General features: G+C 42.9%; 1 protein-coding gene across 1 annotated transcript; it reads left to right on the top strand.

The window, feature by feature from the left end:
* The first annotated feature begins 51 nt into the window (after window positions 1-51).
* Window positions 52-11,959, top strand: Rida (reactive intermediate imine deaminase A). Its single transcript, XM_048457159.3, has 6 exons — window positions 52-215; window positions 7,328-7,433; window positions 8,740-8,794; window positions 9,054-9,122; window positions 10,030-10,085; window positions 11,439-11,959. Exons 1-6 carry the CDS (start codon window positions 151-153, stop codon window positions 11,493-11,495), a joined length of 408 nt encoding a protein of 135 aa, XP_048313116.1. The 5' UTR covers window positions 52-150; the 3' UTR covers window positions 11,496-11,959.
* Window positions 11,960-12,288: the final 329 nt, after the last annotated feature.

Here is a 12,288-nt window from a genome sequence, read left to right as displayed (position 1 = left end):
CGCGCGAACTACACTTCCCATCATGCCCTGCGAATCCACCCGGGGGCGGTACCTGAGGCAAAATCCCTGGTGCCTAGGGTTGTCTGGTCAGAGGCGTGAGAAGAGTTGTTGTAGAGTCTTCTTCTGGAGGGTCTTCGTGAGAGGATTAGCATGTCGTCCGTAATCAAAAAAGTGATCAGCACCGCAAAAGCCCCGGCGGCCATCGGTGCCTACAGGTAATGATTCCCATGGTAGCACAAGGACCGGGTGTGCACGGGTCGCCCATTTGGAACTGTGGCCGCTGGAGGGCTCAGAACCGAACCCCTTATAACACGCGAGGAAAATGAGTCCAGAACCGACCCCTTATAACACGCGAGGAAAATGAGTCCAGAAGGGGATATTGCGCCCAGATCCCCTCAGGGTATAGGGGGAGGCTTAGTGTGCCCAGAAGCTTGCCCTCCAGGGACTTTGGCCCCATCTGGAGCTGCCTGACTCCGGAGCCAAACTTGCCAAAACTCGCTTTCTCTGGTTAGAAGTGGTATCACCCCCCCACACCCCCCCCCCCAGCCCCTTGGCTTTTGCCTTTGTGGTTTCTGGTTTTGATTTTTGTAACAACTTTGTTGAGAAATATAACAAACTAGCCATAGAATTCTCATTCCTGTAATGGGTACAATTCAGTGGCTTTTACTATGCGAAGAAGTTGTCCAGCCATCACCGCTTTCTACTCTCGAAACTTTGTAATCTATCCTGAAATAAGCTTTCGTTCCGCATGACCTCTTATTTACTTCCCATCGCTATAGGGTTTACCTGTTAAAGATGTGTCCTCATAAAATTATTCTACACTATGTGGTCCTCTGTGGATGTAGCTCAGACTAACCTGGAACCTGCTGATCTGTTTCAGTGTTCTTAGCTCTGAGATGGGGAGCACACCTCTTAAAACCTGGGGAACAGCTTGAGACCTTATTTTCTCAAGATGCCTCAGCTTTAAAAGATCCCTGGATCGTATCCTATGTGTTCTTGCAAACTTTCTCCTCGTTAACTTCTTTCTAAGTCTTCACTAAAGTATGTCTAGAGCCAATTTTCCTTTTGAAAGAGTAGTTTCTAATGTAGTGTCTCTTCACTGTGAATCAGAGCTGCAGATTTCCTTTCTACTGCTGCAACATTTGAAAAGTGGAAGATGTGTAGTGGGTGCCAAGTTCTTAACTGATACAAAAATGTGTAAGAAATGATCCAGTGTGAAAGGCCTTCGCCTATATAACAAAAAGGAAGCGTTTGTGGGTGCTACGTGTCAGGCACCTTTTCTTCTTTGAGTTGTCTCAAGGTCAAGCTAGATGACTAGCTCAAGGTCATAGGATCTGTAAGTGACAGCTTGATTTGAACTCAAACCCTAGCTCCCTGAATACCACACTGTCAAGAGAAATAGCATTCAGGTGTGGCAGAACAGTCATTAAATGGGGTTGGAAATGAAACTTGATGGTGTGAGAGACCAAATGAAAACTGATTCTCTTATTTGGAGCAGAGAAAGAAAAAAAGATTTGGAAAACTCCTTGTAAAAGGTCGTCAGGTTAAATTTTAAAGGTTAAACTTCTTGTTTCTGGCAGTGTCGTGAAGTTTGACTCTTTAAAGTTGAATTGTTGAGGATTTGCATTCCTACCAGAGGAACTAGCTGAAGTGAGGGCACAGAGATAGAAGACTACAGGATGTACAGTTTGGGGGAAATAGTTTTGTAATTGGCATGCTTTTTTTTTTTCTCCCAAACTATGTACCGGGTGTTTTATAACTTCATATACATTTTCTTTGAAATGACTCACTTTCACTTAAATCAATTTTAAAAGGGAACTTTATTGAAATACTTGGAATAGGAAACAGTGCAACAGAAAGTAACTATTTAAAAAAACTCAAATAAAAAGTGTTAAGATCACCCCCTGAGTTGCAAAATTCTATTTACATACTGCAGTTGGCTCAAAGCTTTGAGCCTGCTCTTTTTGTTAAAAGTGTTTCTGGCTGGGCCTGGAGAGATGGCTCAGCAGTTAAGAGCATTGACTGTTCTTCCAGACGACCCAGGTTCAGTTCCCACATGGCAGCCCACAGCTGTCTGTAACTTCAGTTCCAGAGGACATGACACCCTCACACAGACATACAGGCAGGCAAAATACTAATGCACATAAAATAAAAGTAAATTATCTTTTTTAAAAAAAAGCGTTTCTGGCTGGAGCTGGAGAGATGACTCGGCAGTTAAGAGCTCTTCCAGGGACCTATGTTTGGTTCCCAGCACCCACATGGGTCTGTTCACAACCATCTGTAACTCCAGCTCCAGGGGATCCAACACTCTGTTTTAGCCTTCATGGGTATGCACACAGATGGTGCACATACACAGATGCACAGCACACATGCACATAAATAATAATAACAATTTTCCATGTGTTCCTGGCTGAGGGTAGATATAGCTCAGTGAAAAGCATGCTGAACATGTGTGACTCCCCATGCTATTTTTTTAAAGGGATAGTTCTTAAACTTGTTTTCTGAAAATAGTCTTTTTAATCGTTAATACAATAAGAAGGGTCAGAGCCACAATTGCTACTTCTACTGATGCTTTCTTAGCCCTAACAGTGTTCCATGTGCATAATTAATATTACAGGCTCCATTTTTAAATGTAAGAGCTGACATACAATAAGTTGAATAATTTGCCAAGGTCACCCCCTAAGTGGTGTAATACAATTTGAAAGCAGTGTAATGAACTCTGGGGCAGATTCTGAACAATTTCATTTGTTGTCCCCAGCTTAGCAGAAATGAAAGACAACAACAAAAATTCCCTTAATATGATTCACTGTCTATGGCTGACCTTCTGGGAAAAACACTGAAAAGTTGGCATTAAGAGTTAGACTTTGGCCAAGTGGTGGTAGCGCATGCCTTTAATCCCCGCACTCTGGAGGCAGAGGCAGGCGGATCTCTGTGAGTTCGAGGCCAGCCTGGTCTACAGAGAGAGTTCCAGGACAGCCAGGGCTACACAGAGAAATCATGTCTCAAAACAAAGAGTTGGATTCTGTCAGGGAGAACAGAGTTGGACTTTGGATTTAAATTCTTGACTTGACTTCTTTTTACTTGTGTAGCCTTGCAGAGAGACTTTGTTTTAGTTGCTTCTTTATCTCCTAAATGAACATGATAGTAACCCTAGTTCTTAAGCTTAAATAAGGAAGCGATCAGTCCAAACAAATTTGTCCTGAAGCCTAGTAACCCGGGTGTAGGCCTCCCTCTTTCTGTTTAGAACTGCTCTACATGGAGACCAGAGAGTCTGATGACCTTCCTGTGATGACCACAGCAGGTGGGAGGCAGGGACAGAGAATCCCTAGAGCCAGCTGATTAGATAGACTAGTCAAATCACAAATTCCGGGTTCAACTGAGCGACCCTGTCTCACTGTAATATATAAGATGAAGAGAGGTTGAAAAAGACTCCTGATGTCAACATCAGGCCTTCACGGACACGTATGCACCAAACTCAAGAACATGTATACACACACACACACACACACACACTCCAAACATACATAGAGGGAGACAAGAAAACATAGTAAAATATTTCTGATTGACTTGGAACTGGTGAGGTCACTTTTTTGTCAAGCTGCGTGCAACACACACACACACACACACACACACACACACACCATATATACATACAAAAGAGAGAGACAAGAAAACATAGTATAACATACACACACACACACACACCCCACATATACATACAAGAGAGAGACAAGAAAACATAGTATATTTCTAATTGACTTGGAACAGGTGAGGTCACTGCTTTGTCAAGTTGCGTGAAGGGAAGAGACTCAACAAGAGTGTGCCAGTTTGGGGAGAGGGGAGACGTCATGGTGTCTGGACTTCCCACCCTGCATTCTGATCAAAGGGAATAAGACATGCTAGAGGATCATTTGGAAATACGAGCTTTTGTGCATGCAGTTTGTGGTGCGTACACTGTTGAAATTCTAGGTCCTCTGTAGAGAGAATTCTAATGTGCTGATCTTTTCAGTCTGCAGCATTGGGATGGATGGACTGTTGTCACTGATTAGCTAGCCAGCTCAGCACATTTGAGGATGCCAAGGACAGAGTCTGGAGGGATTGCGACATCCGTGTGTGCCGCTCCATTTTGTTAGCACTGTCGTAATGTGGCACAGGTTATGACTGGGAGCTTAATTGAAATGTTTTTGAGAGTTTTACCACCCTTGGTTTGGGGGTTGGTTTGGTGTAGGTATAGGTGTAATTTTTTTTTTTTAAGACAATCTCACTCTGTCCCAGCCAGCCTAGAACTCACCACGCATACCAGGCTAGCCTCACACATGGTGATCCTCCTGAGCACAGGAATTCTAGGTTTGAACCATCATACCTAGTGTATTTCTGGCCAGGAAGTAAAATAAAATTCTTAATGTCTGGAATCTGCACAGGTGAGATGGTTCAGCAGGGAAAAGCATGCAATGACTTTGGTCCTGGGAGCTACATGGTACAGGGAGAAAAACTGACTCCTCCTCCAGTGTCCACCATGGTGCGCGCGCGCACACACACACACACACACACACACACACACACACACACACACAAAATAAAATGTATTTCAAAAAAATGGAGAGCAGGAGAGATGACTCAGTAGTTAAGAGCATTTCCTGCCTCTGCACAACACCCAAGTTTAGTTCCCTGTACCCTCATCGGGTAACTCCAGGGGATCTGATGCCCTCTTCTGGCCTCTGGGCACCCACACACAATGTGGCGTACACTCACACAAACACACATAAGTACATAAGTAAAAATAAGGTCTATTTGTAAAAATTGTTTATTTTATTGTGTCGTGTGTATGAAGGTTTTGTTTGCGTGTGTGTGTGTACATGTGCTGCGTACATGAAGAGGCCAGAGGAGAGTGCCAGATCCCCTAGGACTGGAGCTGCAGACATCTGTGAACTACCCTGTGGATGCCTGGAATCGAACCTGGGTCCTCTGAAGGAGCAGCTAGTGCTCTTAACAATTCAACCAACTCTCCAGCCCCCAAATAAAATCTTTGAAAAATAAAATTTACAAGACAACTTTAGAACCTAACAGCTGGAGGAGTAGGATTCGTAGGCCCCAAAAGTATCAAGTAGCCAGTTAGTTTGGGTTTTTGTTTTTGGTTTTTGTTGTTGTTTTTTGTTTTTGTGAACAAACCTCTTTAAGCTGGGCGGTGGTGGTGCATGCCTTTAATCCCAGCACTCAGGATGCAGAGGCAGGCAGATCTATGTGAGTTTGAGGCCAGCCTGTTCTTCAAACTGAGTTCCAGGACCCTGTCTCGAAAAACCAAAATAAATAAATAAACCTTTGAGAGGTGATTCATATAACTCAAATAGTTTCAGCTTTGTTCTTCTGAATAAATAGATTTCTTTTTGCTATCATAAAGCTTTTGTTTATTGATAATGTATTTGAGTTTAAACTCTCTTAGGTGTTGGGAGAACTGAAGATATTTTTGTGAAGGGCCTAGTGTGGGTGGCCTAATTCTACAAGGGTCAGTTAATAGTTAATTAGTTAACTAATGTACTGTTCAACCTGAGAAAACTCACACGTTAACAAACTCAGTAGTTATCTGTCTGAAGATAGAGGTGGAAGAAAGCCAAGAGTCCAGAAGAGCCGTAGGCTCCAGTACTTCAAGGTCCTGCAGAGAAGACGGGTTTGACAGCCGGGACTGGAGGTGCTGTGTGCTTAGAGGATACAGCAGCATCAGCAAGCACAGCATGCGTGCTGTGTGCAGAGAATCACTGTATACAGCTGCAGTGTGGTTCTCTGCCCTCAGAAGTTTACAGTCTGGGACATTTAACATTCCTTAAAGCCAAGCATAACGGCACACACCTTTAATCCTAGCACTCGGGAGGCAGAGGCAGGAGGATCACCATAAATTCAAGCCAGCGTAGACTACACAGCGGGTTTCAGGTCAACCAGGACTACATGATGAAGCCCTCTCTCAAAAGCAAAAGCACCCCCCCCCGACAAAAGTACTATTTTGAACTGGGCAGTGTTGGCACTCACCTTTAATCCCAGCACTTGGTAGGCAGAGACAAGCAGCTCTCTGTGAGTTCAAGGACAGCCAAGGCTTCAAAGAAACCCTTTCTCAAAAAAAAAAGTTTTCAAAAAAAAATATTATTTTGAGGAGACCTCTATGATCTAGTGGAAACAGAGAGGTGGAGGGTGGGGTTGTCCTAGTGTATGAAACTACAATGGAAGAGAAGGTGATTAAAATATATCTTTATAATGCAATATGCTGTAGCTGTTAAAAATTAATGAAAAAAAATGCTAGGTGATAATGGTGCACACCTTTAATCCCAGTGGGAGACAGAGGCAGGCAGATCTCTGTGAGTTCGAGGCCAACCTGGTCTACAGCTAGGACAGTTAGGACTGTTACACAGAGAAACCCTGTCTTGAAAAGTCAATAATAATAATAATAATAATAATAATCAATGAAAAATATACATACAGAAGTTCACAGTAAGCTCTGTGAGGAATGGCTTGCTCTCAAAATGCATCTACAGCCATACAACAAGCAATAACTAACCTTTCCTCCTCTGGACACCTTTTCTTAAGGGCTCCTACCAGTTTGTCTTTGCTAGAATTCAAACCATGGATAGTCATCCGCTGAATCCAGCAGTGGTTTGTTTTGTCTATTGGAATGCTGTTCCCAAACAGTCATGTAAAGATTTGGATGTGTTCTCATTCACATTTACATAGCTGCCTGAGGGATGGGATGACACGGGGTAGCGTGTTGAGTATGTGTTGAACGTTTAAGAACTGGCCCAGTCTATTTCCAGTGTTCCTATTGCCGTGTGGGAAGGCTCTGGCGCTTTACTTTCCAGTGCATTTCATTCTTGCAGGTGCGGTGTGTTTTCTGGCACCGCTGTGATGTCTGTGGCATCTTAGATTTGCGTGTGTGTGTGTGTGTGTGTGTGTGTGTGTGTGTGTGTATGTGCGCGCGTGCACGAGCATGTAGCTTCTTTCCTGTATTCCTTAGTTGTTTGTGTATCTTATGGAGTATCTGCCAAAATCAACTGCCTGTATTTTACTAGATTGTATATCTTAATATTATTTAGTTACAAGTTTTTCATATATTCTGGGTGCAAGTCCTTCGTTAGATATATGTTGTAAATATTCTCTTCCACCCTCTGACTTTCTTACATTCTTAAGTATGTCTGTCAATAAACAAAATTTTAATTTACTAAAAGTCAAATTTATCAGTTTTGTATTTTACAACTTGTACATTTTATATCTTATTAAATTGCTATTTTAGCATTGACTTTTATGTTACCTCTTTTACATGTATGTCGGCTTTTGTTCATTTCAGCCAAGCCGTGCTAGTGGACAGGACTGTTTACATTTCTGGACAGGTGGGCTTGGATCCTTCCAGTGGACAGCTTGTGCCAGGAGGGGTAGTAGAAGAAACCAAACAGGTGAGTCACCTCACATTAGAGGCTTCTTCTCCAGCACCATGTCTGCCTGCATGCCACCATGCTCCTGCCCTGATGATAATGGATTGGACCTCTGGAACTGTAATCCAGCCCCAATTAAATGTTTTCCTTTATAAGAGTTGCCATGGTCGTGATATTTCTTCACAACAATAGAAGCCCTAACTAAGACACCCAGTCCCTAGTACCAACACTCCAACAAGGCCACACCTCCCATAGTGCCAGTCCCTATAAGAAATTTGGGTTTTATTTTATGTGTATGGGTGTTTTGTCTACATGTCTGTCTGTGTGCCATGTGTGTGCCCCGTGCTTACATAGGCCAAAAGAGGGCCTCCAAATTGGAGTCACAGATAATTGGAAAATGTCATGTGGGTTCTGAGAATTGAACCTGCGTCCTCTGAAAGAGCAACCAGTGCTCTTAACCACTGAGCCATCTCTCTAGCCCCATGTACAAAACTTGAAATTATGGCTGGTTCTGAGGAGAAAGGGATGAGAGAGACCTTTTCCCCTGTATGTGGGGTTTTAAAAATAGATTTTAAATTGTTTACTTTATCCATATATTAAGGGACTGGAGAGGTGGTTTGGGGTTGAAAAGCAGCCTGTTCCTCTCGCAGAGGACCCAGGTTTGGTCTGTAGCACCCACACAGATTGTCACAGTCGCTGGTGATTCCAGCTCCCAGGGAATCTGACACCTCTGGTGTATGTGCATCTGTATACACATGTGTGGACCCACACAGAACACAGAAACACACATGCACACAAATGATTAAAAATAAAGCTAAAAAAATAAACACACAGACAAATATTATATTGTTACCACCTAAATGGGGAGGAAGAATATATTGAAAAGAGTAAGTTGAGGCTAGCATTTAAAAACTATGGTTTTTCCAGAGACCTCAGTGTCAACAAAGAATATATAACTCATGAATAAGGGTTTGATTATTTGAGGTTTATTTTGAGTCTGGGAGAGAGGGGTTGTTTTGGTTTTGAGACAGAGTCTCCTGTAGCCTAGGCTGACCTGTAGCCATAGGTGACCTTGAACTCCTCATCTTCCTGCCTTAACCTCCCAAGTGTAGCATCCATTCCAGTATTCCTACAGAATAATACAGCCTTCTCCGTACATTCCAGAAAGATTCAGTCCACGCAAGGAAACCAACACATAACTGACTATGTGGAGACACCAATTATATGATTGTATGTATTAGTATAGTGTGTGTGTGTGTGTGTGTGTGTGTGTGTGTGTGTGTGATTATATAACATTGGCACCTGACCTTTCTGGCTTGATTTGCAGGCTCTTACAAACTTGGGTGAGATTCTGAAAGCCGCAGGCTGTGACTTCACTAATGGTGAGCAGCTGGGTCTTTCTTCAGTGTCAGTTCCTGGGTTTTGTTGTTGTTTGTGTATCTGCAGTGCCCAGGATCCAACTCAGGGCCTCACGCATGTTGGGCAAGCATTCCACCATTGAGTCATTTGATATCTCCTTGGCCTTTGTGAAGGACGTATGATGCCCAACAACTTGCATCCCATCTTAGTTGCTAAAGATTGTGGTTTTAATGGTGTGGGAGTCTTGTTTTGAGTCTGATGAATTAAAACTCTGTCTTCTAGTGGTAAAGACAACTGTTTTGCTGGCTGACATAAATGACTTTGCCACTGTCAATGAGATCTACAAAATGTGTGAGTAATTTGTCCTTATTCCTGCTTACTTTTAAAGGGAAATAAATCTGCTAATGTAAATGAGTGTCATTGTCAAGTAAAAGTGACAGAGATGTTAAAATGCTATTTTGTCCTGGGCCAGTCCATCTTCTGCTTGGGAGCATACAGTAGGCCTCATGGAAAAGATCTAATGTATTTCTATCACAGTTCCTAGAAATAGAAGTACATAAACCCTGCAAGTTCATTTTCCTAAAGTCTAATTTTATTAGTTTCTTTGGCTTTTTAAACCCTCATACAGCCCTATTGCTATTGCTAGGATAATATCTTTGTTCTGGCTCTCTCAGAATCAGTAGGGAGTTACTTAACATTCCCATACTTTGGTCTCTTTGTATGTACAGAGAGGACAGTCGTCCGCTACCTTAGGAGGCTGTTGGGATGATTAAATGAATTGCCCTATAAAGCACTTAGAACAGATGCTGGCACTGAGCAGATGCTACCGCTGCTGTCGTTGCCATGGTGGGGGAAGCGGGGTCCCTGTCTCCTGGCGAGATGAAATAAAGGTGTGGGGAAAGTATCCTTATTCTCAGCAGAAGAAATGACCAGAGAAGGCCAAAGTTAGAAGGAGAGTCCTCACTGAAGATAAGAAGCCATTCCCTATTTTGATAACTGTCCCATGGGTATCATTTTTAGGCCCAAACCGTTCTCATCATTATAAAACCAAAATGCCTGATTATGTCTTTTATTGTTTTATAAAATATTTAGGAAAGCACTAAATGTCATAAAGTCATGTGGCAGAATATCTTATCAGACAATCTAAATTGAGCTTTTCTGAGGTGTCATTTGTGTCTGGGAAACGGCCGGACCGTGAGGCAGTTCCCGGACTCTCTCTGCTCCTACTGAGACTAACCTGGTGTTGTTCTACATTCAGATTTCAAGAGCAACCTTCCTGCCAGGGCTGCATACCAGGTCGCCGCTTTGCCCAGAGTAAGTACGCCATAAGATGGTCGGCCAGCGCGCATGGGCACGGAAACCCATCGTCCGAAAACACACCCAAAAATAGTACAGTCCCGTTTCTCAGAAACACAAAGTCTAAAGGCAAAACTCTGATACTGCTATGTACCTAGAAAAAAAAAAAAAACAACCAAGAAATCTTATAAAGCAACACATGGGCATGACCTAATCCAGAGATTTAAATTATGAGAAAAACCTTAAGAGCAACAGTTTTGTGATGTTACTTAGGGAATGAGATTTGTGTTGAGGGTTTAGTTCTGTAGTACAAGCCTTCCCCCAGGAGGAGTGGTGGGTTGCTGGGCCCCTCCTGTGTGTCACCCTGCAGTCTGACTTCCTGCCAGTCCTCTACCTCCCGTAAGAACTTCTTCAAATGGAACCCAGTGTAGAATCAGTGGAGACCTCAGAACAGCCTTATACTGGAGGAAGCTCTATATGCCAGCAGGGTGTTTTAACACTCTTACTAGTTTCTACTTATTTTAGAGTATTGGCCAGAGAATTTGGGTATTGGTACTATTATGTATCCTCATTAAAAAAAAAAAAAAAATTCACCTGGCTCTCATTGAATAAAGAGAGTCGAGACTTTCACTGGAATGATGCTCTCTGACCCAGTGGCACACAGTGCCATCATTATGGTTTTGGTGTCCCCTCACTAGGACCTCTTTTCCTGTGTCCTGCCCAGGCTGCACACCTACAGCCCAGAGGCAGGTCCTGCTCACTTCCTGTAACTTGCCAGTAAAGACCTGGGGTCACTTTACAGTGTCCTTTGCTGTTTTAATTAGTTACTGTTAATTAGTTACTGGAAAAGGTCACTGGGTGTAGAGCTTGGAATCAAAAGACATGGGTTTGGTCATCCGCTGTTTATCTTTGCAACTCGGCACAGCTTGACCAGTCTTTCTGAGGCCAGTGCCTCGTTTCACGACGAGGGCCGCTGCAGGTATCAGATGAGCTAACTGACCTGCGGCAGGGTCTTAGTGGATTTTTTTCTATTCTTTGCTTTCTGTGAAGAGACGAACGGTAAAAAATGCTGTGTTGCCAGATGGGCAGTAGTGGCGCATGCCTTTAATCCCAGCACTCTGGAGACAGAGGCAGAGGCAGGTGGATCTCTGTGAGCTCCAGGCTTGCCTGGTCTACAAGAGCGAGTTCCAAGGCAGGCTCCAAAACTGCAGAGAAACCTTGTCTCAAAAAAAAAAAAAAAGAAAAGAAAAGAAAAACAAACAAACAAACAAAAGCTGTGTTGCCATTAGTGGCATCTGTTTTTAGAAGGTATTATTGAGCCTTAATTTGTATCAAATGATGGAGACAGTGACCTTTTTGTTTTCTTTCCAGGGAAGTCGAATTGAAATCGAAGCAGTTGCTGTCCTGGGGCCGTTCAGCTCAGCATGACTATAAGTGGCCATGCTGACGCTGACTCTGGATCTTTTTAAAATGTCTTTCACGCCTTAATTTTTACAAATGATGCTGGGAAGTATAAACGTGACCAAAGTGGCTGAGGTCATCGAGGAAACAACCTCACACACGGAGAAATGAATTGGAGATAACTAGGTACACTGGCTGATTTTCTAAGTGTACTTACACACACTCACACTGCTGAGTGAGAGAAGGGCTCAGCACAGCTACTCACGTGAGTGGCAGGAAAGGGAAGGTGAGCTGTTGTTCATGACAAATAGTAAGAGCACAGCTAATTAATTAAATTATTAATTTCTCATGTGAAATATTTAGTCCTCATGTTAGATATAGGGAACTAAATCAAAATAGTTAAACCTGAACAGTACAGGAGAATAAAGTAAACCAAAATCTTACACGGATAATATTTTTCTAATGGAAATAAAAATAGATGTGTAATTTTACCCAGTGTGGTGTTTTTGACACTTTAATTATACATTTAAAAATACTGCCTAGGTGGCTTTCTGGTCTTCCTTTCCCGTCTCCTGGGTTGGGGGGATGGCAGGGAAGCCATCCAGGAGCGTTTGTATCCATTAAACCTGGTTTTTTTTTCTAATTCGGGGAAAAAAAAAAACCTGCCTAATGCCAGGCATGGTTCACATACCTTTAATCCCAGCATTCAAGAGGTAGAGGCAGGCAACTTTCTATGAGTTCAAGGCCAGCCTGATCTACAAAGCAAGTTCCAGGACAGCCAGGGCTACACGGAGAAACCCTGTCTCAGGAAAAAAAAAAA

This window comes from Myodes glareolus, chromosome 19 (genome assembly GCF_982192425.1).
Source record: "Myodes glareolus chromosome 19, mMyoGla1.1, whole genome shotgun sequence".
Taxonomy (NCBI): Eukaryota; Metazoa; Chordata; class Mammalia; order Rodentia; family Cricetidae; genus Myodes; species Myodes glareolus.
The sequence above is the reverse complement of the archived record's forward strand: the minus strand, read 5'-3'. Positions and strand labels throughout refer to the sequence as shown.